Source organism: Candoia aspera, chromosome 1, assembly GCF_035149785.1.
Source record: "Candoia aspera isolate rCanAsp1 chromosome 1, rCanAsp1.hap2, whole genome shotgun sequence".
In the NCBI taxonomy this organism is placed as follows: Eukaryota; Metazoa; Chordata; class Lepidosauria; order Squamata; family Boidae; genus Candoia; species Candoia aspera.
The window spans coordinates 20,037,616-20,064,943 of record NC_086153.1 but is presented as its reverse complement, the minus strand read 5'-3'; the positions used below and the strand labels follow the sequence as shown (position 1 = coordinate 20,064,943).

Here is a 27,328-nt window from a genome sequence, read left to right as displayed (position 1 = left end):
ATTTTAGAGCCTGCCTTGAAAAGTCCAAATATGCTTCAATAACCGTCCAGCATTTGAAGCCTAATTCTCTTTCTAGGTCTTGATGTTTCAGCAACACAGTCTTTTGCAGCCCTCTTTTTTTTAAAGTTCAAATGTCTGTCTTGTTCCAACCTCCAGAATTCACTTTATCCCCTTTCTCTTTTTATCAACAAGTCAATAATCCTCATCTTCTTTGGAGAAGCAGCTTTATATTTAGAGTAGTTATCAACCGTGTCAGCTTTTTCCAATTATTGGCACAGTTTGAACTCCACAAGTTCTGAGATACGGTCCAGAACTTGAGTGACTTCAAGACAAAATTCTTTAAAAATCACTTTAATTTCCTCCATGTCTCTCCACAGTAGATTATGGCGCCCTCTAGTGATTCAAAAAAGGGATGCAGTGGCACTGCGGGTTAAACCGCTGAGCTGCTGAGCTTGCCGATCGGAAGGTCGGCGGTTCGAATCCGCGTGACGGGGTGAGCTCCCGTTGCTAGTCCCAGCTCCTGCCAACCTAGCAGTTCGAAAACATGCAAATGTGAGTAGATTAATAGGTACCGCTTCGGCGGGAAGGTAACGGCGTTCCGTGTAGTCATGCCGGCCACATGACCCGGAAGTGTCTACGGACAAACGCCGGCTCTTCGGCTTTGAAACGGAGATGAGCACCGCCCCCTAGAGTCGGACACGACTGGACTTAATGTCAAAGGAAACCTTTACCTTTACCCCTAGTGATTCAAGAAGGTAAAGTCCAGGCAGTTGTAACAATATCCTCCAGCACTTTAAGGTCAGAAGTATCCAATCAACATAATAGAAAGTGAAAACAAAGACGTTCCCACAGGAAAGTAAAAACAGGACGAAATTCAAGTCCGCAGATTCAATGAAGTAGGAAAATAAACTTTTATAATCCTCAAAGCTTCGTTTTTAAAAAGAGGCAATAGAAAAATGATTTTTAAAATCTTAATGTTACTACAGTATACATTGTGTATGTGTGTGTATGTATATATGTATGTATGTATGTATGTATAAAAAGCCGAATTTTCAAATTAAAAATCCCCAGAATAATGAAAGTCACCAAGAGAGTCCAGGTTTCTTTGCTGCAGAAAGCCTCTCTTCAGCAACAAATATAAAGAAAAAAACTTGGTGTTTTAGAAATGGGTGATCAGCTTTAAAGTCCATTTTCGGCTTCAGCATGGCTTGGTTTTCCCAATGACAACCCCACCTCCCAGCTGATCACCCACCAGTTGAATGCAAAACCCCATTTTGCGGTCCTCTGGCTGCGACCAGCGTCCGGAGGACATGAGGGGTGATTCTTGGGGTTCTCCTTAATCCAGAAAACTCTTCTGGGCTCCAGGAAAACCTGCCTGAGCCCGGGAAAAAAAAAAGCTAGCTCTCAGGTCAATCTGCAGAGCTGCGGAAAAACCTGCTCCCTGCCTGTGCAAGCCTTTTTAATTTTCTAGTGTTTTTTTCCCTTCCAGGGCTGAGGTGAGCATGCGCAGGTGATAGCTGTTGTATTGCTGGCTTGTGTCCAGAGGATTTCTCCATTAGGTGCTTCCCCAGCACAGTAATGGGCTGGTTTCACATCACTTCAGTCAAGCTAGTCATGACTGATTCTACCCATTATCTGATGTTACAGTGAGTCAAATTGTAGTTGGTTTCTTTTTCATTTAGCGTGATGTGTGAATCCAATCATGGCTTCTAAATTGTGGGTCTTTTCTTGTGGTGGACTTGACTGTCACGTTAAGCCATGTTATGATATATGTGAACCAGTCAATGGAATGTGTGATTTATGTCATCTGGACCCTAACTGTTTTGTTGTAAATGCTGAGAATACGTTTATATACAAAGTAAATTTGTAACGGTGCTTGTTTGGCATTCTTTTTATTGTTGTTTTCCCTAATTTTATAAAAAGTGAATTGAAATACCATATGCAGATACAGTGAAGGTCTTGTGTAGAACAATGTCACTGGGAATAAGAACAGGATTTAATGGACAGGAGGGAATTCACGGTCCTAAGTACTAACCGATAGGAAAAGGATCGGGATATGCGTGTGATATGTTGGCTTCCCTCTTGGATCTCAGCCTGTCTGCAGAAACTCATTCCAAAGCCTGACAAAGCCAGACATCACAAGAGTGGAACTCCTAAAGGATGTGGAGAGCAAGCAAGACCTCATCATTCGCCTGGTAGCACATGACATTGACAGCCATAACTACCCTCCAAGGCAGGCTCTTGACGATACTGACAGTGATGAGGAGGAACAAGTACTGAAGGAGCACAAATCTTTTTTCTTTGAGGCTCCAGCTTTTCATCCACAACATGAAAGTACCGTAACATCAGTAAGTGAATAGTTCAGTAAAGGGAGGCCCTCACAGGATAATTGCTGTGGGCAACCTTGCATGTAGATGATTCACAATAGGGGCTTTAAGAGATCCGCTGTAAGAATGCGTTCTGTGTTGGCCCTTCTCATGCCAAAGAGGTTCCATCTCAGATGCAGTTCATAGGCCCCCACCCCATTATTTTTGCAAATGGAGAAAAGCTGCCTTTTTGTGGGTATGTTGCACCGTTTCCAGTTTTGCCAGGGAGCTCCTGCTGTGGTTCTGCAGCTTATGGGAACAGTAGGAGGAAATTCTTGCCTTGCCCCCTTCCCAGTTCTTGGGAAATGTCCACCCCTTATACAGCAATTGAATTGAAGCTTTGGCCTCTGCCATCCCTTTTAGAGCTTAATTTCCTGAAATTTCCAGTGTCTTGTTTGTATGCGTTTTAAAAAAAAATTCTTCCTTCATTCTCCACCCCCTCCAAAGTATCTGGCAAACATTGTTTTGATTACAGCTTTTGGTAAAAGTGTTTGGATGCAAATTTGCCAGTATAAAGCCATGCTGTCTCTGCATAAGTGTCTTTTCACAGAAACAAGAAATTCACAGGAAGTGGGTTTCATGGGCAGGAAGCTATGATGGACTGGCACACGCCAATAAAGAGCCAATAAAAATATTTTGCCTAACAGGTTCTTAAGTCCACAGAACAGAGACTGACAACCACTGCAAATGCCAGGCACCATCACAGGACCTCTCACCCCTAAAAATTGCTGGAAATCTCAAATCTCATGCAAGATCACTTAATATCTTGAGATTGTTATATATTCCTATGAATACCATATTTATTTCTTGTGTTTATTATTTATTAAACACATTTATATGGCCACCCAACTCACATGGGGTGACTCCAGGCAGCTTACAGAATTAAAATCTACAATACAAAGCCCCATCAACCCCCTACCCCTGCGGCAACCACAAACACAAATCAGCCATTTGATCGACTCTGTATTGACCTGGGGTCCCCAGGCCTGCTGACAGAACCACAACTTCAGGGTCTTCTGGAAAAGCATCTAGGTGGGGGCCAATCTTATCTCCAGGGAATGATATTCCATAGGGAGGGAGCCACCGCAGAGAAAGCCTTTTTTCATGGTCCCATTATGGCTGACCTCCTTCTAGAGAAGTCTGAGGAATCACAGATTTTAATACAGAGGTTACAACAAAACCCTGACAAGAATAATATATTGGGTCACAAGGTTCTACAGACTAGAGTCCTTTTGGTGCGTAATGTGCTATTTTCAGTCAGAAGGAATATTTTAAATATAAAGGGCACAGCCACCCAGCTGCATGAATGCACCTGCACATACACACACAGCAGAAAGGGGGAAACTAAAAAAACAAACATTTCCGTCATACCAGTCTCCATAAAACCGATATTTTGTGATCAAAGTGGGCCCAATGGTTTTGAGACCCCTCTCTTCTCATTCTAAAGCAGCACAGCCTACACAAGTCCCTCACAGCAAAGGCATCCAGCTGGAAAATGAGCAGGTTGCCATCTTCAACTTTGTCTAGCACCAGTGGCGGAAGTGGGCTCCCCAGAGATAAGAAAGATGACTCTCTTTTTACATCCCTGCCTCTGGCAAACCATGTACATGAGGTAAGGCAAAGGAAGAGCTTCTCTTGTTTATCTAGGGCTCAGATTATCTATCTTTCTTTCCATTTTTTTTAAAGAAAAACTAGATGCGTTTCATCTTCTGGCCACTTAGCTAAATATGCCCTGTTCAGTTTTCGTTCTTTTTTAAGTGTTGTTTCATGGGACACCCCCCTCCCAGGTGACTGTGGCCTTGATGTGGTGGCAGGCTTAGTAGTTACCGTGATCTTGAGAATGGCCCTGATGGCAGTATGAGCTCCTGGTAGGCTCACCTTTGCTGGCAAGGCCATAAGGGCAGGGGGAAGCTAAGAGGAATTTGCCACTGAGGTGAGGGCAAGGGGGGTTCTGCTCAGATGAGGGAAGCTAGCTCACTTAGGAGAAAAACACCACCACCAAAATGAGAATGGGAAGAAGCAAAAGAGGAGCTATAGGTTGTTGCTGGAGATAGGTTAAGATGACGAGTGTTTCTCCATGCAGGGGTCAAGCCAACCACGGCACGGGACTAATAAACTAACCTGTTGGACACAGTATTGGGAGAAATGGCTTGTTACTTCTGAAAGTAAAAATAAAATGTTTCTGCTTTCCAAATGAAGCACTGGCTGGGGGGTTGAGAATCCTGAGGTGATAACAGGGATGTTCCTTTTTCCCCCCTAGGCTGTCGCCTCTTCCCCTGGTTCTCCTCTCACTGAAACAGGCCAGAGCACCCCCAGTAAGTCCTTGCAGCCTAGTGTACAATCTGCACAGGCCACCAAGAGGTAAGGATTTGGGGGCTGGTTAGGCCTGTAAAGTGGTTCAGAAGATTGCTTTCCCAACACAGACTTTAGAGAAAGTCCTGAGGTGCTGCCTTTTCTAGGATCTGTAGCAGTGTTTCTCAACCTCGGTGACTTTAAGATGTGTGGACTTCAACTCCCAGAATTCTGGGAGTTGAAGTCCACACATCTTAAAGTCACCGAGGTTGAGAAACACTGATCTATAGGATGCCATCTGGCAGTGACAAGCAGACACGCTTTCTCTGTGATGATAGCCACCACTCTGAACAGTTCACATGCCTGCACATACACACACCCAATGTGTGAGTGGCACTTACTTGTGAATGTTTTTTTCCCCTCAGCATATCCCCTCAACATATTTCAAGTGATACTATATTGAATGTTTGAATTGTTACAATTATTGAACACTGCCAGTTCACACAACCTCCTTGCCCTGGCACAAGGATGGCCCGCTAACCATTTCCTGAGCACAAGCCTCTGCCTGTATCTCAGTGTCTGCCTGCAGTTGAAGCAGCCTGAGGACAAACTGTGCTGTGCTCTGGAAGTGGTGTTTTCCCTCCTATTCCACCTCAGGATGCTGGGTGCAGGCAATATCGGGCACCCTGATGTGCTTCAGGGAGGTGGCCTGAAATGATGCACTGCATGCTAGCAATCCTGTGGCTGCAGCTGGTTCTGCTGGTTTTCTGTGGGATCTGTGATGGCATGTGGGAAAGGCCTTGGGAGACTGGCAAAGAGACATTGCCAAGGGAACGGTCAGATAAGAGCCAGCAACTGGATAGTGGGAGGGGCAAGAGGCTCAGAAGGGACCCTCCCTAGTTTCTCAGGCTGCAAAGGAGACCAGGGGGTGGGGGAGAATGGTACTTTCAGACTTGCAAGATTCTGTCAATGTAGCTTTACAGTAAAGTAGAATTAACTCATCTGGTTGTGATTCCTATCTGGTTTACATGGGGAGGCCGACAGGATCACTCCTTTCAATTTGGTCCTTTCCTGCTTTTCAATCCTTTTTTGGCTGCAAAGGTAATCAAAACTTTGGTTTCTGCAGTCACGTTCTTTTCTTGTTTGAATTGGTTAGTTGACTGGTAGACCTGAGCATGCAAAGCCTGCAAAGCTGTGAAACTGATTAGCCCATACCTGCACATGTAATTGAAAGGACTTTGTGGGTACACTTCTGTATCCTGCCTGGCAGGAATTCCCTTCCCAGTGGCCACTCCTTCCAGGGAAGCCCTGGCTCCTCACTTCCTCTCCTCACATTATGCTCTTAGGCTCCCACATTGATTCTCATACCCTTTCTTAACCTCCAGCTCTTCACCAGCACTTATCCACTGGCTGCTTCTTGGCTATACAAATCCTAAACGCCTGACTCTTTGCTGCCACCTAGTGGCCAGTAGGTCAAATCAACAGGTTAACCCCTTCTTTCAAGAATTGAAAAAAAATGCAGTCCATGAGTAGCCACAGCTTTGTGCATTGGAGGAGGCTTTTCACATACTAGAGGATGTTGAGCAGGGCTGGAGATTAAGCTGAAGGAACCCTCAATTAGCACCCTTAGAATGTTGGGCATTAAAGCTTGCATGGACAGAAGGGAAGACTAGAACTGTTCCAGATATGCAGTGGGGGCATTCTTGGTACCGAGATCTAGAGTAGCATGATTTCTGGCTAAGTCGCAGATGGTGGCTGGGGACAATGACAAAGAAGTACATCTGTTACACACACAAGCTCCCAGGTTCAGCTTATGGTCAATCACTCAGACTAACAGCCTGTTGAGGCAGGCAGATCTCGTCAGCCCCCCTTGCTTTCTACCTGGGTTTTCCAGATAGGTGCGGCTTGAGCAGACAAGACACGCAGCCCCGGTCAACAGCCAGGAAGTAATTAGGGACACACACAAATAACTTCCAACCGAACACTGAGGCACAACAGGTTCTTTGAAATACATGGAGACCCAGTGAATTTAAAGTAACAGCAAAACTTTACTGGTTGCAAGATACATTTGCTCTTTCTCACGTGCGCGCGCGCGTGCGCACTCACCCCCCCAGGCACGCGCTCACCCCCCCACCCCCCCACCCCGTCCAACTAAGCTGCCAGGCACCAGCTAGAGGGACGGAAGCCGCCAACTCTGGATCCAAAGACAGACAACTCAAGGAGTGGGTGGGCTTTGGGACCGCTTTTATCCCCAAAAGTCCTTGCTTTGTTGATTTCACAAGCTTGGTAGCTGTAGATGGGATTGTGGCGGGGGGGGGGGGGGGGGGTTTCTCCATGTACTCAGGCCCAACTTCCTTTGTCTGGTTCAGGTGACATTTTTCCAGGTGACATTTTTCCTTTGTCTCCTTAACGACTTGCTTCCTTCTTATCTACCTCCCTGAAGGGATCTTTTAGACAAGTTTCCTGGCTTTTGTCCTCTCTGCATACGTGTCTGCTCATCTTTAGGTAATGGCAGATTCAGCCTAGTTTCACACATCCTTACTCGTAGGTAATAAGGCTCATCCTGGCTTTGAGTGGGTCAGAGGAATGGGCTGCTGCCAAACTCAGCTACAAGTGGAAGAGAAGTGTAACCAGGCCTCTCAAGGGCTTCATAGAGAAGGCAGACAGGGGCCTCAAACACTGGCTCGGCTCTCAGTGCAACCCCTTCCTCTGTCCTTCACAGAGTCTGCTATGCCCTGTTTTGGTTTATTGAAAGTGGCACCGAGGCATGATTAATCCTTTTATACTTCACACTATAATAAAACAAGAAGCAAACATTTCAATTTTCGTAGATAAATAAATAAATTATATGCTGTTTGAAGTAACTTCTTTTATTAGTCCTGAATCTCCAGCTTCCCTGGATGATCTCAAGTTCTAGAATTACAAATAAAAGGAGAAAAACTTTGATGTATCTGCTTTGTACAGAATCTGAGTACATGCTTTAAGGAGGACTTCAAATGAGCTTGCTGGTGCTTCTGAGCAGCGCAAGTGGTGAAAGACACTGGCAAAGCTGCAGCTCATAATCTGGCTTGTGTAACATTCCACCATGTGGAAGGGAACTGTTGTAAAATTCTACATGCAATCTAACATTTACAGAAACTTGAGGCAGAAAGGTAAATTTTTCAGCAGTAGAGCCGTTCAGACAACTGCCTTAATAAATGGTACTATGCATACTATTTCCACATAGAAAATAGTATTATCTTCCCTGTGGCCTTGATTTAGAAGGGAGTGCCTCCAGACAATTGAAAATATGGTGTGGCTGGAGAAAAACAGTGACATTTTTGCTTTTTTTCATTTGTTATTTTGCTTGTTTTTCAGTGATGAAAAAGATGCATCAATTGAAAAAGGTGACTATCAGAACTGATTTGAAAGAGTTAAATGCCATCTCAATATTGTGTGCTGTTTTTTGCCGTCTTTAAACAGAGGTGGGCAATGTGTGGTCTCAAAGTCACATGCAGCCTAAAAGGTCCTTTTTTGTGGCATTAGGGACTCTTCCAGCTGTGCCATCAAATTTTAGCAATACAATTGCTCAGACTTGATGGCATGTTCTCCCATGTTCTGAGAAGAGAAGCACTCAGAAATTGTCACGTAAGTATTAAGAGAAAATCATTAAGAATTCTCCCCCAAAGGAGAAAAAACAGAATATCCTCAGGTGATTTCGTAGCCCTGCTCCCTTTGCATTATCATCCACCCACTGTGCCTCACCTCCAGAATGTTAAGTGTGTCCATCCCAGCTGTCCTAACAACCAGGAAACACACTGAGACAATGAACTGGTCTCTAATATTTATTGCTAGTACTTAACAGGAATCCTAACAAACTGAAGAAGCGTGGGAAAAACCCAGACATATAACCCCCAAGAGTTAAGGCGGTCCCAATCTGTGTCTCTTTGAATGGCTGAACAATTCCTCAGTGCTACGCATGCGCTTGACAGTCTGGATGGGAGCCCCCTGCTCGCCATCCTTACTCATGACATCAGCCACCAAAATTTTGCTCATCTTTGTCTTAGCTGCAAGGCTCGTATGAACACTTCCATGCTAAAAGAGCCTTCAGGCAAGTGAGGACTATAATGCCCATGCTCTGCGGGCAGAGGAGTGTGGAACTGCCCCCTCCCTCCCTAAACAGTAGGCAGACTATTCTTCCTTGAAAGCAGTGGGCTTAAATACTAACGGGCCTCTTCCCAATTTTGTTCCAGCTGTTGTTGGCATGCATCTTTCCCGGGATACAGAAGAGACAGCTGCTGTTGAGGTAAGGTGGTCTTCTAGCTTCTAGCTCCATCTCTGGCACCGAGTGAAAATCAAGAGGAGTCTGGTACCATCTTTTCCAACTAACAATTTCATAAGCCTTCATGAGCTACATAAAAGCTTATGCCTTTTAATAAAAGTTTTAGTCAGAAAAGGTACTACCAGATTTTTGTGACCATAGACCAGTGTTTCTCAACTTTGGCAACTTTAAGATGTGTAGACTTCAACTACCAGAATTCTGGGAGTTGAAGTCCACACATCTTAAAGTTGCTAAGGTTGAGAAACACTGCCATAAACTAATACAGCTGTCCTCCTACAATGGTTGTGAGTGGAAATCCTGGGCATTCCAAATAGCAGGGGACAAAGAAGATGCCACATACATCTTGGTGCAATTGACTGCTCATTCCAATTCTCACCCCCTTATTGTTTATTTTTATTAAAGCTAAAACGTCCTATAATTTTGGGTGCCTGGTACCTGTTTGCTAGCTGTTCAGCATCTTCTACTTCTTAGTGTTTGCCTTGCCTGGTTGCAGGAACTGCTTGTTATGTACAGTTTGCCTAGGTCACATGGATGATGTGATAAGAGGTTTGGTTGTTCAGCCTCCTTGTCACTGAGCCGGATGCTGATTTGGGCTGAGTGACTAGGACAAGGTCACCCCGCTGGCTTCTGTGCCTAAGGGAGGACTAGAACCTGGGTCCCTCCACTCCAGCACTTTTACCATCACACCACACTGGCTCTTGATCAGCTATCCTCTCTTCCTCTCAAATGCTGCCTCCCATTAATCATGCCAGTATCATGAATAAAAAAGGCTCAGAAAATCTCTCTTTGTTTTCACCAAACCCACTAACTCATGAGCTGGGTTCACATAACATGCTTAACAGGTCAATTAAAGACCTTTTGCCTGTGGGCTCAGTGTATTATGCAACCCCAGCCTCTTTTGAGGTTAATGTTAAATGCATGGGGGAGGGGTCATTTAAATACTGTCATTATTTAAATTAGAGCGCCAGCTTGGTGTAGTGGTTAAGGCATCAGGCTAGAAACCAGGAGACTGTGAGTTCTAGTCCTGCCTTAGGCAGAAAGCCAGCTGGGTGACCTTGGGCCAGTCAGTCTCTCTCAGCCCTAGGAAGGAGGCAATTGCAAATCACTTCTGAAAAATCTTGCCAATTAAACTGCAAGGACTTGTCCAGGCAGTCTCCAAGAATTAGACGTGATTGAACAGATTAAAAAAAATTTTTTTAATTAAATAAACTTTTGGTAATGCAGCCCTGCCATGACTCTCAAAGACCTAATATAGCATTTGTCTGGAAAATAGCTGCACACCTCTGCTCTAGTCAGAGAGCTTGGTATATAATACCTTACAAGAGCTGTCCTACACCACGCTGTCCAAGGTGCTGGGTTTTAACTCTGCAAGTATTCCTGGCATAAAGAAAGGAAAGGAACTAAGCAGGCACCTCAACTCTGCAAAGTATTACCATTTCCTCTCCATCAGCATCATGAGTGCCCAAAAGTCTTCAGCAGTGCAGTATGTGTGCTCCATCAGATGGGCTTTTCAGAAAAAGTTTGATTTACACAAATTAAACCAACCAGCTAGGTAACTTCATGTGCAGGAATCTAACCTGTAAACTGCTAATAAGTTTTTTCTATTCGGTTGGGTAGAATTAGTCACCCAGGGGTGGGAGTTGGGAGGGGGATTGGGAGATCAGTCAAAACACAGCATATAAGCACTGTCTTGTAAAATATTTCAATTTTTTTCTTGATTTGTACCATTTTAGAGAGAAAAACGTCAGTTTCTCTGAGAATTTGATTTTCACAGCTAGATAGCTCTCTAGGTGGCATACAGCTACAGAAGATAAATAAATCCTCTCTCCTTCCTGTGGAAGGTTGGTCTGCAGTAAATTTTATTGCCTAATTTCTCAGTGAAGCCCTCAAAATGGATTAATTCATTTATGTGTTATACATCTTGTAAACATCGCCATAGTTTAGTTACGGTTTACTGAATTAACTAAGTTGGGTGAGTTTGCTATGTAGTGAATGATAAACTAGTTACACTGCCAAGATTCATAGAACATATGTAGGCAGAAACTAGCCATCCATATTTTAGTTTAATCAGTTGGGTGAGCCTAGATTCTATAGAGCAGTTGCCCATCTGGGCAGACAATATTTGATTTAGGACCACCAGACCTGGACTGCAAAAATACAGATGACCACCATAAATGGCAGTAGTTAGTTTTATTTATCTCTTTACTGCCATCTAATGGTACTTCAAAGATATGCAGTCCAGTTCTGATAAATTTGGCTAGCTGGACTAAGAATCTGAATAAATTTAAAGTAGAAGTGACATGCTTATTATCTCCTGATTTCATTTTCCTGCTTCTGCAGATTACCTCTGTCTATCATGACAAAAATAGCCATGTCCCAGACTCTGTTTCGGAAGCTCAAACAGGTATGTGGTATGCTCCTAGTAACCTTTGCCTTTTTAACTCTGTTCAGAATCAGATAGGAGTGGAGCCTCTGAGCTGGGAATAATTACCAGAACTCTCCTGGTGGTGTCTACTTTAGTAAGTTTTGTGGTATGTTTCAGGAGTAATTTAAAAAATGAGGCCCTGGATCCCAAATAGCTGGCAAGAGAAAAGCTACTCAGTGTTGCATCTCCGACTAAGTCACTAGCCTGTGCTCTTGGAAGGGATCCTTTTATGCTTCTGAGCTGCCCTTTGTGTTGCTGCTGATTCAGCTGAATTACGCCCATTCCTCATTTAACGACTACCTTGGTTAGCAACCATTTGCAAATACAATAATAAAAAACTCATTTTCTAACCAATGCGCACATTTATGACCAAATTTCGTGTGCCTGACAACAGCACATGCCAGAGTGAGAGTAATGCTGGCATAGCTGTACGAGAGAACTTCATCTGAATGAGAGAGCAGCAACCAATGATCTTTGCAGCATCTCTTTCTCTCTCTCTGTCACGTGTTCATTTACCAACCATTTCGCTTAACAACCTGGTCGTTGCAATGGAACTTGGTCGCTAAATGAGGAGTGGGTGTAATTGCCCTGAGAAGGATTTATCAATTTGTCTCACTATTTTGGATCAGGATCCTTTTCCAAGCAGATGTATACTTAGAAAGTAAATCATACAAGAACAAAAAGGTTGTAACCAGGTAAACTTAATTCTGACTTATTAGAAAAATTAAAATATCAAATATCCTTCTCTCAGAATTTAGGAAATAATGACCTATATGCTGTATTCACAACACCAGCATAGATTAAAATCCAAAGGCAGCATTCACATAAAATGCTTTGTTAATATTAACCTTGGTTAGGTTTGCAGAAGTGTGTCATGTTGGTTGGACCTTCCCTGCATAATGAGCTTATTATTAAATATATTGTGTGAACTCAAAAAATGTGTTAGTGTAGGGCCACTATATCAGGGCTTTGAAAATCTGGATGACCACTAGCTACAAAGGAAAACAAAAACTCTTAACTCTAGTGTTTGTCTGGATTTAGTTCAGTAAGAAAGTTGAACTTGTGAGAATGCAGCTATAGTTTATTAATGCAAATTAACAATAAAGCATATAGAAAGGGTATGAATGAGAAGAGTATACTCTTTTATATCCCTCAAGCAATTGTGTTAACAAACCAAGAATATATGGACTTGATCGAAACTGGACCATGCCATTTTTAAAAATCCTCCTGTACTATCTAGCCTATTTAAATATTCAAATAATTAACTTGTAAGACAAACCAGTATTATTCTTAAATTGCAGATGGGATGGCTAAGGTAAACTTAGAAAGATGGGATATCTTATCCACCCAACCCCAGAATTAACTATTGCTTTTCATCACCTTTTCATTGAACTGATGAAAACAAGTCAGCTTAGCCTCATAAACAGTGATCAAGAATGGCTAAGAACAATCTTTGTCAGTCATTTCCTAAGAAAGGAAGTTCATCAGCAAGCAATTGATGTACTAATCCAGGTGGTATAGGTAACAACATTCTGGGAGAACTGAGAGTTTGGCTCTCCTTTTTCTCTAAAACAGTGTTTCTCAACCTTGGCAACTTTAAGAGGTGAGAACTTCAACTCCATTGCTGACTGGGAAATTCTGAGAGTTGAAGTCCACACTTCTTAAAGTTGCCAAGGTTGAGAAACGCTGCTCTAAAGCTTTCTCCTGGGCTTCCAGGTAGACTCTAGCAGCCTTCCCCACTCTGGTACCTCCCAGATGGGTTAGACCTGCAGCTAAAGACTCTGCAGAAAAAGAGGTGCAATCCCAACCCATCTGAGTGGCACCAGGCTGGAGAAAGTTGAGCCTCAAGAGAATTCTTAATTTGTAGGAAAGCTTCTCTAAGCAAATAGTTCTGTAAATCAATAGGAAGCCTCACTGACTGACCAACTTCTGCTAGTTATAGATGGTCTTACCATGCTTTGCTAAAAAGCATTTATAAAACACATCGTTTCCCCCACTGCCTCCACCACATTTCCTTTTCTTGCCTCGTGCCTTTAATTTCTTTAGCTTACTATTTCTTATTTTTTTGTGCTTTGCATAATCTTGCTTATCCTCAAAACAAATGGCGTGGTGGGTAGGTGTGTATGACATGTTGGGTAGGTGTGTATGTATGCATGTCATTTTTTTAATACCTTAAGGTTGCTTCTGGCATCCATAACAAACTAACTAATGAAAGAATGGGAGATTTAAAAAAATCACAAAAATGAAAGTGAGACTTCAGGGGCTACTCATATGGCCTACTGATATGAAATCTTCATAGGACAAACAGGCTGATCAGAGCAGTGTTTCTCAACCTTGGCAACTTTCGGATGTCTGGATTTCAACTCTCAGAATTCCCCAGCCAGCCAGCCAAATGCTGGCTGGGGAATTCTGGAAGTTGAAGTCCAGACATCTGAAAGTTGCCAAGGTTGAGAAACCCTGGATCAGAGAATTGCTCTTCTCTTTTACTTTTCCCAGTCTCTGTTTCCCTGCCCCAGTGACAGATTGAGGCATGCATATCCATCACAAGAGCTCTGTTTCATTCCACAGAAGAAGAGGATGGAAAAGTCATTGCAACCACTAGCCCCGGGGGAAGTATACCGCCCCGCCAACGATCTTCTGTGTTTGAGAAAGTCTCCACTGCTCTTTCAAGAGTTTTCTCTCGAACCTCAGCCAGCAACCTGACCCAATCAGCATCAGGTCAAGAGAAACCCCCAGGGGATTAGGCCCCCAATAAAAATGCTTCTTTATATAGTTGAAAGAATAAATATTTTCATCAGAAACAGGGACCTTTGCTCCATGCTTCTAAAGTAAGAGGTCTTCCAGGCAGTCCTTTTACTATATCTGTAGAATAATCTACTTATGCAAAATTTAGTGGCTGTCCTGGATCCTGTCCTCAGGTATGCAGCCCAGTATTTGCACATTCTCCAATATTTTTCCCTGCCACAGAAGTCTGTAACCCAGTATCCATCATCTCTGGCTATTTCATAATGCTCCTTTCTGCCTGAAGGGCAGTTCATCAATAATGAACAAGAGGTTCATTAATTCTCGTATGTATGTATGTATGTATTATCCCTCTTTCTTAAATAATAAGGGTGGGCACAAGAGTTTTATTTACATTATGCAACAACCAGATCAGTTCCTGCTCTTCACTCCAAAAGTTGCTGAGCTGATCAAAAGAAGTGCAGTGGCCATGGCAGTTTCACTGAATAGGCATGGCAGAAGTGGCAGCAGCAGCCTCCATGCATGGCGGGCTGCCCAGAACCAAGAGGCAGCTGTGATCTGAAGACCCAGCAGTAGAGAGAGTATCGGGAGTCTTGGAGTGCCAGCATTAGAAAAAGGCTGTAGAAGAATGAGAGGGAGCAGCAACTGGCCATGCTGTCCATCACAGAAGAGTTGTGCTAAGCTTTCCAATTGCAGCTATTGAACAAGACCTGCGGTAAGAGGTTGTGTTGGCTGCCACAACAGCAGAGATTATGCAGGTACCTCAGATGTGCCAAGTCTTGCCATTTCGCCTCCACTAGCATGAAGAAGCCCAGAAATGGCCAGCAATGCAGTGGAATCAATGTAGGCACCATCTCCATGCAGATAAACTTTTCAGAAAAACTTTGGTTTGCACAAACTAGACCAAACCAGCTAGATAGCACTAAGTGCAGGAATCCATCTTGTAAACTGCTATCAGTTTATTTCTGTTGAGCAGGGTAGGTTTTGTCACCCAGGGCATGGAGGGTTGGAATATAAGGTTTGGGAGATTCGTCAAAATGCAGCACATGAGAAGCATTATTTATTTGTACCATTTTAAAGGTAGAAAAAAATAGCTGCTCTGAGAATTTGATTTTTACAGCTCTGTAAGTGGCATGCAGTAACAGAAGATAAACAACCCCCCCATCTTCCTGCAAAAGGTTGGTATGCAGTAAATTTTGCCTAAATGTATTGCAGTAAATTTTATTGCATTCTAAGCTCAACTATCTCCCTGCCTGAAATAGTAGAACATTTATCACAGTATGTGGGTTTATTCCAAATTCTCCTTAATCATGAGTTTCAGCAACAACTTTGCTGGCAATCTCCTCAAGTCAAGCAAAACATTGATAGTCTTGTCTTTGGATTCTCTTTTCTTCATTTCTGCACCTAAAGGATGTGATCCCACACTGCAATGTCTTTTTAGTGAACTTGAATCACCCATGAATTCTCTTCAGTGGTCTTAATCTACCTCAGAACCTATCTTAAGCAGTCTGAAAATATCCAGATACCACTTGGTGTGTGAGCATCTGAAACAGCAACTCCCTTGACCCATTTCAAGTTCCTCCCCGCTCTCATCTGAGAAACTCTGTACATATGTGAAAACTTTTATCTATTTCGTTCTCAACTATTTTCCCAGACAGAGCTTATCACTTCTCAGCACAGCTTGTATGCCTGGGAGATCATGTAAGAGGATGGCAAGGCACTCTTACCTGCTCCATTCTGTCATAGGGTTTAGCAGCTCTGGAACCTGCACTTACTCAGATGCAATGGAGGAAAAATTCAAGATGGTGCAATGATCTTTAGGCATCTTGGCACCTTGGAGGGCAGCAAGGACACTGATTCATCAGCTTGGTCAACAAACATGTCAGTGTTTCCTACCTTCTGAAATGTATTTTATATTGCTTTGGGAAGGCTTAGATAATAGTATAAGCTATTTGGAAATACTCAAACATTGTGGAGTTGAGTGAATATTTTGACATATCACAGGAACTTGGTGCAAGCAATTTTTCTATTTGGCACTTCTCTTCAGCAGCTCAGCTAATTCCTCCCTCCACAAGGGCATGCTTCATTCAATACGGTATAACCATCACTTGCAAAAAAATTGTTTGTACTTTATGATGTATAAACTTGTATTATTCAGGACTGAAATTGCATGATATACATGCAACTTTAAGGAACTTATCCCACATTAATCAGTCTAGTCATCAAGACTGAAAGGTAATGAGATGATCTGTCAGGCAGTTTTTCAGTATTTTCAGCAAGAGAGATACCTCCTCAATTATATCCATGAAAGAGAGAGGCAAGGGGATTCAACTGTGAGTGCACTCGGTTATCCTCTGGGGCAGTAGAGCCAGAAGATCAAAGGCTAGGGCAGATAATGAGCTCAAAGAGTGAGGTTTCCAACATAGTATTCAGAGGCTTATGAGGAAAAGGTTTTGCTTGGGAAATGGGAAACATGGTTGGAACCCAGATTTAAATACTAAAAATGTGAATTTATCTGCATAGAAAAAGATGCAGGATGAAGTGGGAAGACTTGCAAAGAGAGCACTGTGTTCTCATACATATGCCCCAATTAGGATAGAACCAAGGAGCTGCCCTTGGCCTTTTCTGATTAAGGAAAATACTTGGAAAAACACTGGATAACCAGGAATAGTGAGGACAAGTGAGACTTTAATGGATGGGCAGGGGTCTTCTTCAAGGCCCCTTGGGCCAGATGTGCCAGTGTGGTGGGCTGCAGGTTAATCAGTTGATGGTCTAATCAAAAGATGGCCTTCTGATTCATGTTCAGTTAAGTAATATTATGACAAAGGCCCTATATCTTTAGTAATTCTAAGGTCACCCTTGGATTCCAGTTGGTGAAAAGTAGGAACTTCTTGGCCTCATCTTAGACTCCATTAACTCTATGTACAATGCTTTGGTTAGAAAGACTAAGTAAATAGAAAGCTCCATCTTTCAGAGTTCTTCAAATTTTCTAGATCTGTGATTTCTGCATGGGACACCAATTCCTCCCCCCCACCCCCAACCCAAAAAAGAAAGACAACCAGAAAAAGGCAAAACAGAGTTCTCACTGAATCCCTTCCACAAACCCCACCCATTTCCTTGATTGCCACTTCCCAGGTTTTAAAGGTAAACAACGAAGAGGCAAAAAGATGCTTCTTTGGAAAGGACATACCACCACTCGCAGCAACTATGAAAGAGGCTATATTTCCATTTCTGCTTCTTTTCTGATGGTTCTTGTCTTTAAGCTGGCCTAGGCCTTGCAGCTCCCAGGGGGTCTTTGGGCTGTCTTCTGAAGAACCATCCCAAAAGCACAGCTCTCCTTTGCTGTCCAGAGGCCAACCTCACCTGGCTCTCCTGCCATTTCTGCTGGATGACGTGAGTAGCTTCCAAGGCTGCGCTGATCACAGTGGCACTGGGATCACGACTCACAGAGTCTAGAGCTGTGAAGGGCGAGATGAGGTGCACTGAGGTGGAAAGGTTAACCCAAAGCTAGCTGGCTACCATGTTTCTGGTCCTTCCTATCCTCTTGACAAAAGCCTTTTGTGCAAGAGCTATTTGTAGTCCTTGCAACTGTAGCCTAAAACTCATATTTAATGATCATAGCTTCAGACTCCCTTTTAGTTAAAGGTTCTTTTGGTTATTTTTCAGCCAGCTGTATCAGGTCATGGTAGAGTTCTGGGGTAAATTAATTCCAGGTTGGGTTTGTACCACACACTACATTAGATTTAAGTGGGACTGGGTAGTTTATGATTCAACAGATCTTTGCCGACTGTGTAAGCCAAGTCATAGTGTTAAGCCATTTTGTAGCTACAATATTTGTTTCAGCACTGCATGTTATATGAACACAGCAATTTATTAACCCAGGTTTAGGGCTTATATTGTGTGAGCCCATCATGTTAGGACAGGTTATATTTCACTGTATTATGCACACCCCCAAAACAGGTTAATTCGGTAACCAAATTAAGTGTGCTGTACAAGTACAATTATAGTACATTTTTAGCACAGGTATAACTTGGTTATTCCTTGCTGCTAGTGGATTAGAATATTTCCCTTTTGTTGTTTGGTGTTGCTGGAGGAGAACAGTGATTTCAACATAGAGCATCCAGGATTTTTGGTGAAAACCAGGACAACAATCTCAATCCCAGTGAAAATATATCACATGGCCATGGATTTCACCAATATTGTAAGGATCTATTTGGTCTTCTGTTGGAATCTGGTCATGCAAGCTGAGGCAGCAGCTCTCTCTCTTCCCCTCTACTGTTTTGTGCCCCAGGCTGCCTCTCTTAGATCAACACATGGCTTATGAGACCCTTCCAAAAATGCTAGCAAATTTTAGTATTGAATGTGATGGAAAGGGGAAATGGTTAAATGCATGGGGAGGGGTCATTTAAATACTGTTAATATTTAAATTAAACTTTTGGTAATGCTGTCCCTAACCTTCAAAGAACCATCATAGCCTGTGTCTGGAAGATAGCTCCCCATCTCTGCTCTAGTCAAATAACTTTGTATATAATACTCACCTTGTAAGAGCTGTTCTACCCCAAATGGTCCAAGGTGCTGGGTTTCCACCTTCTCTACAAGGATTCCTAGCATAAATAAAAGAAAGAAGCTCTTCCTTTCTCAGAATACATATGTGTGCATGCCTGTAATACACAGACGTGGATTTCATAGTGTTAAGCTAAAGTGGAATTGAGTAGTTTGAGGTCAACATGTGTGAACCCAGCCATTAGCTAATACAGACTTGGGTAGTTCAGTGCACTGTGGTGAACCCAGTGACAGTCTTCTCATATTGTGTGAACCAAGGCATCATGTTAAGCCATGTTATGGTTTATTCAGTTTTGTTAACTTGGGTTTAGGGTTTAGTTTACAGTATTGTGGAAATCCAGCCACAATGGCCTACCTGCCAGCTTGCAAGCCACAAGCCTGATCTCTTCCCAGCTACAGCATATATACTGAGCCACTCCTGCCATGACAGCTTCCATCAGCAGTGGGTTTCTCTGAGCCTAAGAGACAGATGGGAAAGGTAATGCAGAGAAGAAAGAAACGTAAAGAAGGGAGTGTCACCCACCAGGAAAGTTGACACAATTTTTAAAAATGAAAAATGTTTAAAGGGATGGAGGCACAATCATCTTTTAAAACAATCTACAATGTGTTGAAAGCAAAAACATTTATTTTGTAGTAACATTATACCCATTTAAGAAAAACACATAGGAAAGGGGTTGAGAAACATTTACAGAAAAGGGAGGCCAAGAGATACCTCTAAGTTTTTTACTCAGGATTACAGAAATACTTTTTACTCCCTGTTTTTCTTGTTTTATGTACAAAGCTGTTGGTTGATCCAAAGGCTTTGTTCACAAACATGCTTAGCCAGTTGAGGTAAAGGTGTTGCAGATACATTCACACAACATGCTAAACTTGATTAACATTAATCTTGGTTAGATTTTGTTGGGCTTAGCACATTGTGTGAAACCTGCCCAGTTGATCAGTTTATAATTAAAATATGGAACGTGAACTACTTCTGTAATTAGTTCAGCATGTGAACTGATAATAGCCAGTAAGAGAAGATCCCCACCCAAAGAGATAACAATAAAACCATACGTGGTTGCCACAAGGGACCTAGGCTGCCTGGCCATGCCAAGAGATTGCCTGGCTCAGATTTGTCTGCTTACTCACCAGCTGCTGACAAACTGTGCCCATGAGGTGGGAATGTTGTGTGTCCGAGATGTCCATCGGCAGTAAATCTGCATCTGTACTCTTTAAGAGCCCATGCAGGCCCATGAATGGGGCACATGAGGCAAAGGCAGTTTGGCAGGCCTAAGCAGAAAAGATATGGAAGTTTACTACACTATACCCCTTTTGCTACTTTCACTATGGAAATAGAACCAAGCTTTCCAGCCCAGGAATGGCACTTTACCAGCCCAGAACAGTCTATCAAATTGCAGCCCATTCTAGCGCAATCAAAATCTGAAATCTCAGCAGAAGCCCTGGAAGAGGGTGGAGGGACAGGGTGCCCTGCCCAAAGAGGAAAGGTGGTATTGTTCCCAAGCAAACCTGGACCACATGAGGACAAGGATCCCGGAAGTGCAACAGGAGGGCAGCCAAAGCACCTTCCACCTCCTTGGCAAAAAACTTGGAAAGCCTCAGTGGAGTTGTCTTGGCCAGTTCACCAAGCAGCTCAAAGGCTGCAGCACGGACAGCATCATCTGCCTACAAAAAAGTGGGAAAATTAAGCCCATCTTAATTTTCCTTTGCCAGCAGGGAATTCAATATCCATCCCCAAGGTGGGTTGGGGTGGAATCAGGCAATTTGTCCATCCATAGAAGGTCAGGGGTGCTCAACCTATGACCTGCTGAATACATATGGCTCCCCAAGCCTACTCATGCAACTGCTGCTGCAAAGTGTGGTGTGATCGTTTTCACAATGTCACTTTTCTTCTGATCTGTCCAACTCTTTCTCCTTTTATCTTATATAAAATATGGGAACGAGTGAGTTGGAGGAGAGGAAAAATCTGTTTATTATGGAAATGGAGGAATTTGCCAAAGATCTAGACATGCCCACTGTTCATTCTGAACACACTCACTTTATAGTTTATCTTCCTTTCCCCTCTGTACCCCACCCGCTTCCTCCATGTAACACCCAACATATTCCACTGAGTCTGAATGTAGCCCTCAACCTTCTCTGCAAGAAAGATGGAGTTCTAATATCACAACTGAGTAGAATTAGATTCCAGTCCAATGGAAGGAAGTATTTTGTTCATATAATCTTTAACTGATTGCAAAAAATTGTTGCCACAATTTGTAATAATAATGGCTGCTGGTTTAAGAGTGCCTTCAGGGGAAATTCAGCAAGGAGGAGGGGGGAGGGGGAGGAGGAGGAAGATTTTCAATGGCAATTGGCTCCAATGCCTGGATTTCCAGATTCAGAGGCAATGTGATTCAACTGCTGTAGGGCAACTGGAAGGGGAGGTTCCTCCTTTCTACCTCCAGTTATAAGGTCCCTGGAGGTTGTTGGAAACCCAGTGTTAGTTTCGGAGGACCTGGTCCAATGCTTTTCTACTAGGCAACAACAGGAGAACAGTCCTCCTGTGTCCCAAGGGCTAACTTACATGTCGGAGATGCGCACAGGCTTGGCTAACCATGATCTGGAAAGTACAATCCGCAGGCCATTTCCCAAGACATCTGCATAACTTGCACAAGGCATGTAGACTTTCAGTGACCAATTCTGGGCTGGAGGTGTCACCCAGAGCTTGGAGAAGGGGCTTCAGCAAAGCTTTCTGGTACTTCTTTGTCTGTGAAGCAATTATTGCATTTGTCAATGCCTGGACTGCTCTCCCCTATAATCCACTTCTAATCTCTATTATTAGCAGAAGGTGTCTAAAAGTGACTAACAGACTGTGGCATGACTATTTCAGGTCAATATGGTAACCAGCAGCTCTCTTCCCACTAAAGGGTCCAGTGTGCTGCTGTCCATTTTCCTTCCTTTCTCTGCGGTGCCCTCTTTGGGAACACACCCTCTGGCAGTCCTCTTCCCCTTGGGCTATTCCTTCCTGAGACATCTGCTTTCTTCTTTCTTGGGTCCTCCCTAAACAGCTCAACCAAGGGCAGTCAAAGATGATTTAGCCTGCCCAACAACTCTCTGGCATTAGAGCAGCTCAGCCAGTGACTGCCAACAACTCCATATGTACTAAAGCAACCCACAAAGCCCCTATTCCATTACAGTATGGTTGTCCAACTCCCTCACCTTCCTCTTTAGAACAAGAAGTCTCAGTTTTGCATCTTCTGGCTTACCTCCTTTGGAGCACCCTTTGCCATGTTCCCCAGCCCTCGTACTGACAAGATGCGCATAAGACAATTTCCATTTTGAACTTGGGTCAGTAATAGATGCAAAAGAAGGTTCAGTGTTTCCAGTTTCTTCAGGAGAGGATGACCTATAAGCTGGAATACAAAAATTACAGTTACTGAATTTCCAGACTGGCCATTGGAAGTGGATAACTTCACTATTTTTCCCCACTGAAAAACAGTGGAAAACTACATATTTGTTTCTCAATGATTTCTGCACATGGCCCACTTATTTATTGCCCCTTTCCTCCACAAGATTAAGGCTATCAAACCCCAGCCCAGCCCTAGGCTGCCATTTTTCCTGGCTCTTTTACCTTGCAGCACCTGAAACAATATCTCACCTCCATGCAGAAGGCCAAGCTAAGATCCCTAGATGTTGCTCTGGAGGACTTCAGAGAAGAACGGAGACGATGGAGTAGCCCATCTAAAAGGGGATTCTTTGTGTGCATCAAGGCCCTGATGAAGGAAGCAGTGAGGTGCCAACTAGCTTGGTATCAAAGGATCTGTCTCTCCTCAAGATAACCCGAAACTGGATTCCCCAAATCTTCCAAGAAGCTTTCTAATATTACCTTTGACTTCTTCCCACCCTTCCAGAGTTAAAATGTGTCAACTTTGCCATTAGTCTGTGTGATTTCATTTTCACCAAAATTTTTCAAACAGTGATCTGAACCAGTACCAATACTGAACTTGCTAATTCAAAGCAAAGAACACTGTGGAACTGTTTCACTTTTCCATAGCACTTCAGCTAAAAACTGCTGAGATCAAATCTCAGGCCTTGATGGCAGACCTTATTGCTTAAGAACATCTACCTTAGTTCTTAGGTTTACCTGCAAAGTTATAGAGAATGACTTCTCCTGGGGTGAGTGAAAAACGAGGATTTCCAGAGTTAGGGATATGCCCCTTACCTGGCCAACAGGGCAACACCCTTGAGACTGCTACCAGGGTCCATCAGGAAGTTCCAGGTGTTTCCAGAATCGAATTCCCTTGCAATCTCTGGCAGAGCTTTTCTGAACACAGCCTGCAACACTACAACAGCTAGCCTGGAATGCAACAGTCACAGCAGGGACAGGAAGATAGTTTGCAAATTTTATTCATAGTAATCTGAATAAAACAAGATGGCAATCATCTACTCAGTCACCAGAAGTCAGACAACTCAATGGCACATAACTATCTTAGAGCCTGAAGGGCAGTCACGGGGTGGGGGGAGGGGTGTAGATAAGAGAGCACTTGCAGAATGAAAGGGAAAACCTTATGAATTTACAGTAATCTTCCCATCTTAGTACTCTCTGTAAATGCTAGGATTAAAATAACCAAATTTCCCTTTGACTAGCAACTGTAATTCCAAGACATCTGGCAGGTTCCACGTCAGGGAAAGCAGATCTACAGATTGCAACAAGAGGCAGTGCTAGGTGAATCCTCAGGTTCTAGGTTTGAGCTGAACCTTTTTCTTCTCCTCTCTGAGATTTAAACCTGAAGTATAAATCTAATTAACCTGCCGGATAGTATAATATTTCTTGGGCAAATAATGTAGGCAAACCAACTCAGATCCCAAATAAGAGATTTGATTGAACTTAAGGAAAAGAGATCAGAAAGCAGGCAAGGTTGTAATTTTAAGAGGAAACTTTTAATTTCACAGTAGAGATTAACATTCATCCACTTGAATTTAAGGCACTTGTCTTTGATATTAAACTAAACGATTCTAGGATTTTGAATAATGCCACTGCAGATATTGGATGCTATGAGGACAGACATATTTATATGAAAAAATTCCATCTGCCCACCACAGCTCTGCTTCCAGACAGTCTTGCCCCCTTCCCTCTGGTTCCCAGCTGAACAGATCCACTTTCCACTTCTTAAAAAGATATATACGTGGTATTTCTGGGCCCATCACATATCATTCCTTCACTACTGATGGTGATATGCCAGGAGCTCTGCATTTGGGCTCCTTGGTAAGCCAGCATGCTACAGGCAAGCTGGAGTCTCACCCATAAAAGCACAGATTGTCCCTTCTAGAAGCAGGAACTGCAAGCAAGTGTTAGGGGAATGGTTTTTGTCTTTGTTCCTGCTCTTCCCCTAATGGCGTGAGTCATAGGAACAGAGAGCACCTACAAGGCAGTATCATTTGATCAGCAGCAGGCTTACTGCAGTTCCTTATCAGACTGGAGCCCCATCTGGAAGTGTTGTTCTGAGTTCGTATTTTATATTCCAGCTTCCAAAATTATATTGAAAATGGCAGTAATAAGACAGAAATAAAAAGAGGGAGCATTCATCAAGCTTGAATGAGTAGCAAACACTTAAGGCTACAATGGTTCAGTGAGACAGACCCACCAACACTTCATTAGCCTCCATAACCATCACCTTATAGCAGGGTCAGGGGAGAGGACAGGGCTGGTATCTTCATGGCTTTCCACTAGACCGGTGTCTCTCAACCTCAGCAACTTTAAGCTGTGCAGACTTCAACTCCCAGAATTCCCGAGCCAGCATGTCCACACAGCTTAAAGTTGCTGAGGTTGAGAAACACTGCACTGGATACTAGGCTGTTGAGAGAGATGCTGGTCCTTCTATGGATCTTTGCTTTTTAAGGGGATGGCAGGAACACACCTTACTCCCCAAAGACCCCTGCCACTGTCAGTGCAGCAACAGGATTGTTTATAAATACTGTAATAAATGACTAAGTAAGTGAAAACCCAAACAAGCAGTTTAATTATTACTAGAAGAAAACTATGGAGTCATTTTCCCAAATGACTGTCAAGAGGCAACAGATTGCTAACCAGTTGGGGGATGCTGGACAGCGCCACACACACAGGTAGTGAAGGCTTTCTTGGCAAACAGGTATTGAGGGGAAGAAAGTTTCAAATCCAAAGTTCTACCTGCAGTGCAACCTCCCTCTATCAAAAAGGTAGAAACACCAGGCCAAAGGAAGAGATCCAACAAAGTTAGGCCTGGTTGTGCCAGAAAGATGAAGGAGAGGGGTAAGGAAGGACTTGTCTGCTTTCAAGAAGGGCACAACTTTACCCATGAGGTGTCATGAACTCTGTCTCAAGATTCCCATTGCTTTCCAGAGGAGAGAAAGAGGATGTTGGCATCTCATCATCCTGATCTTTGCTGAGCTGCCGCAGAAGAACATAGCACAGCTCTGTCAGTAACGGAAACATGGCACAACCATCCAGAGCCAAGACTACCTCATGGAGAGCCCCAAGACCCTGAAAAGGACACAGATTGAATGGAAAATTTGAAGTGTATTTGTCTTTGGTCTATCCTTGGTCTATTACCATACTAGCCCAGTATTGTTGACCCTGACTAGCAACAGCTCTCTGACTATGTAAAATCCTTAGAGGCTTCCCAATTTGTTAAGAAATGAGTTGTCCAGTCACTCTACCCTCTTCCCAGCCATCAGCAGAAACTCAGCCTCCCCACCTTGGAAATAGTGGTTGTCTTTCAGTCTCAAGTCCAGAACTCTTACCCAAAGGCAGCTGCGGGTATCATTTCCTTCCACTCTCATCCAGGTAAGCAAATACTTCAGAACAGAAGGACCACTATTTTTATAGGTTGCAAGTGATGCCCAGAGTTCCTTCTTTGCTCTGGAGATGAAAAAAAAGTTGACAAGTTATGGAGAATGGCAGTCTGCCAGTCCAGCACCAAGAATTACCATTCTTGGATGTTCCCAAGACCCATGTCCTAGGAGAGAGGCAACTGGAAGCCTTGTGTCAGCCCTTAGAGATAGTCCTAAGCAAAAGCACCAACCATGAGTACTAGCACTACCTTTATTGTAAGGTTACAGTAACAGAATCATGCAAGTCTGAAAGTACTTCTCTCCCTCCTTGCCTTTACAGTCCAAGAAACTAGGGAGGGTGCCTCTTATCTGACCATTGCCTGGTCCGCTGCTGATGCTGCTCCTCTTTCTGTCTCTCAAGGACATGCCCACTGACCATTACACCCTGAGACTTCAAAATCTTTCTGCTCTTTCACTTCCCCCTTCCTGCCTCTTGGTTGGTTGCTTAATGAGCTGAGGAAGGAGAACAGTGGTGACCTCTACATGCCACTTCTGCAGGATTATGTTGCTTGGTGTGGTGGTGTCAGACTGGAGTTAGGGAATCTTAATTTGACCATGGAGCTCACTTGAAGACTTTGGTCCTGTCCCAAATTCCCAGTCCAACCTATTTCACTGAGTTTATGAAGAGAGGATGAGAACAACTCCCATTAACAATGCCCTGAGCGCTTTTGATGGAAGGCAGGATATAAATTAAAGCAGGCATTCAAGAATGAAAGTAGAGGAGGAAAAAGTGGGCTTACCTAAGGAGAAAGTCTGGAGACAGCATCTTGAGCAAAGATTTACCTCCATTTTGAAAAATATATTTAAAATGTGGTGGATCATTAATTTATACAGCACCAGCAGCACACATGGTGTTTTATAAATGAATTAACGAAGAAGAAAGATCTCTGCTCCAGTTTACAATATAAATAAGTGAAAAAAAACGTAGTGCCTTTGCACTCCCATCCTTTGCCTCGATTGTTGTAAACCGCCCAGAGTCCTCCGACGGGAGGAGATGGGTGGGGATAAATTAGATAGATAGATAGATAAATAAATAAATAAACTGAGAAACCTAAAAGGATAGTTGACCTTTCCTGTAATACCTTGACATTGAGCTTATTGCTTCTCAGTAGATTGGCTGGATCCTCACAGCATGCTAGGCTAGGCTAAATTAGTCTGCTTCATAATAGTTGTGGAACCTTTGTGAGGCAAAGTTATTGTCTTAGCATATTGGGCAAACCAGGTCATTCCCTTAAGCATACAAGTAATTTGGTTGCACACCTTTGAACTGTGTTTTCTTTACCCAAGTTTAGGGTTTAGCATGTTATGTGAATCCATCCAGAAGACTGTCACAGTTAGACTCTTTCCATATTTGAGTCCTTTAGTATTGCTGAAGCAGAAAGGAGATCTACCATGAACGTTTTGTGTGTAATTTAATATAAATGCTGTATTATCTAGGACTGCTAGGCAGTAAAAATACAACAGTAACAGATTTTGTTAATTTGCTACCATTCCATGACTTTCTGCCTAATGGTAAGGCCAGCCCTGTGCCTACCACTCACTTGTCTTGAATCAGGGGTTGCTCCAGGAGGGAGACACAAACCGCTTTGCAATGATGCTCAGCCAAAATGCAGATGGCCTGGGCCAGGAAGTGGCGCTGAGCTGAGTCTTCTGAATACTGCCAGAATGAACAAATGATGTCTACCATACTGTGAACCTGAAAAAGGAGAAACCGAGAGCAGGCCATCATCACCAAGGAAATTATATCTGTAGATTTCCTTCATGGTTGGAATG

General features: G+C 43.2%; 2 protein-coding genes across 2 annotated transcripts in view; one reads left to right on the top strand and one right to left on the bottom strand.

Moving 5' to 3' along the window:
* FSIP2 (fibrous sheath interacting protein 2) overlaps positions 1 to 14,205 on the top strand; it is a 67,152-nt gene extending 52,947 nt beyond the window's left edge. The window contains exons 15-21 of the mRNA XM_063291113.1: positions 2,094 to 2,348; positions 3,814 to 3,978; positions 4,627 to 4,727; positions 8,016 to 8,044; positions 8,891 to 8,943; positions 11,320 to 11,383; positions 13,973 to 14,205. Of these exons, the coding sequence (XP_063147183.1) occupies positions 2,094 to 2,348; positions 3,814 to 3,978; positions 4,627 to 4,727; positions 8,016 to 8,044; positions 8,891 to 8,943; positions 11,320 to 11,383; positions 13,973 to 14,148 (843 nt within the window). The 3' untranslated portion in view covers positions 14,149 to 14,205. The remainder of the gene's footprint in view (positions 1 to 2,093; positions 2,349 to 3,813; positions 3,979 to 4,626; positions 4,728 to 8,015; positions 8,045 to 8,890; positions 8,944 to 11,319; positions 11,384 to 13,972) is intronic.
* Positions 14,206 to 17,365: 3,160 nt separating this feature from the next.
* LOC134494135 (maestro heat-like repeat-containing protein family member 2B) lies at positions 17,366 to 25,819 on the bottom strand. The gene is made up of 10 exons (XM_063299109.1): positions 25,466 to 25,819; positions 22,908 to 23,042; positions 22,344 to 22,458; positions 21,952 to 22,098; positions 21,270 to 21,452; positions 20,216 to 20,371; positions 19,838 to 19,978; positions 19,065 to 19,167; positions 18,685 to 18,750; positions 17,366 to 17,604 (listed from the first exon to the last, which is right to left on the bottom strand). Exons 1-10 carry the CDS (start codon positions 25,486 to 25,488, stop codon positions 17,405 to 17,407), a joined length of 1,269 nt encoding a protein of 422 aa, XP_063155179.1. The 5' UTR covers positions 25,489 to 25,819; the 3' UTR covers positions 17,366 to 17,404.
* Between the last annotated feature and the right edge of the window lie 1,509 nt (positions 25,820 to 27,328).

What these genes read in the sequence shown, in the direction of transcription:
- LOC134494135 (XM_063299109.1), bottom strand. Translation starts at nt 25,488, where the DNA reads ATGATACCCGCAGCTGCCTTTGG. An exon ending in GGTGTTGCCCTGTTGGCCAG is followed by an intron (nt 22,459 to 22,907) that starts GTAAGGGGCATA and finishes TTCCTTCATCAG; the next exon opens with GGCCTTGATGCACACAAAGA. An exon ending in GCTTGGCCTTCTGCATGGAG is followed by an intron (nt 22,099 to 22,343) that starts GTGAGATATTGT and finishes TTTGTATTCCAG; the next exon opens with CTTATAGGTCATCCTCTCCT.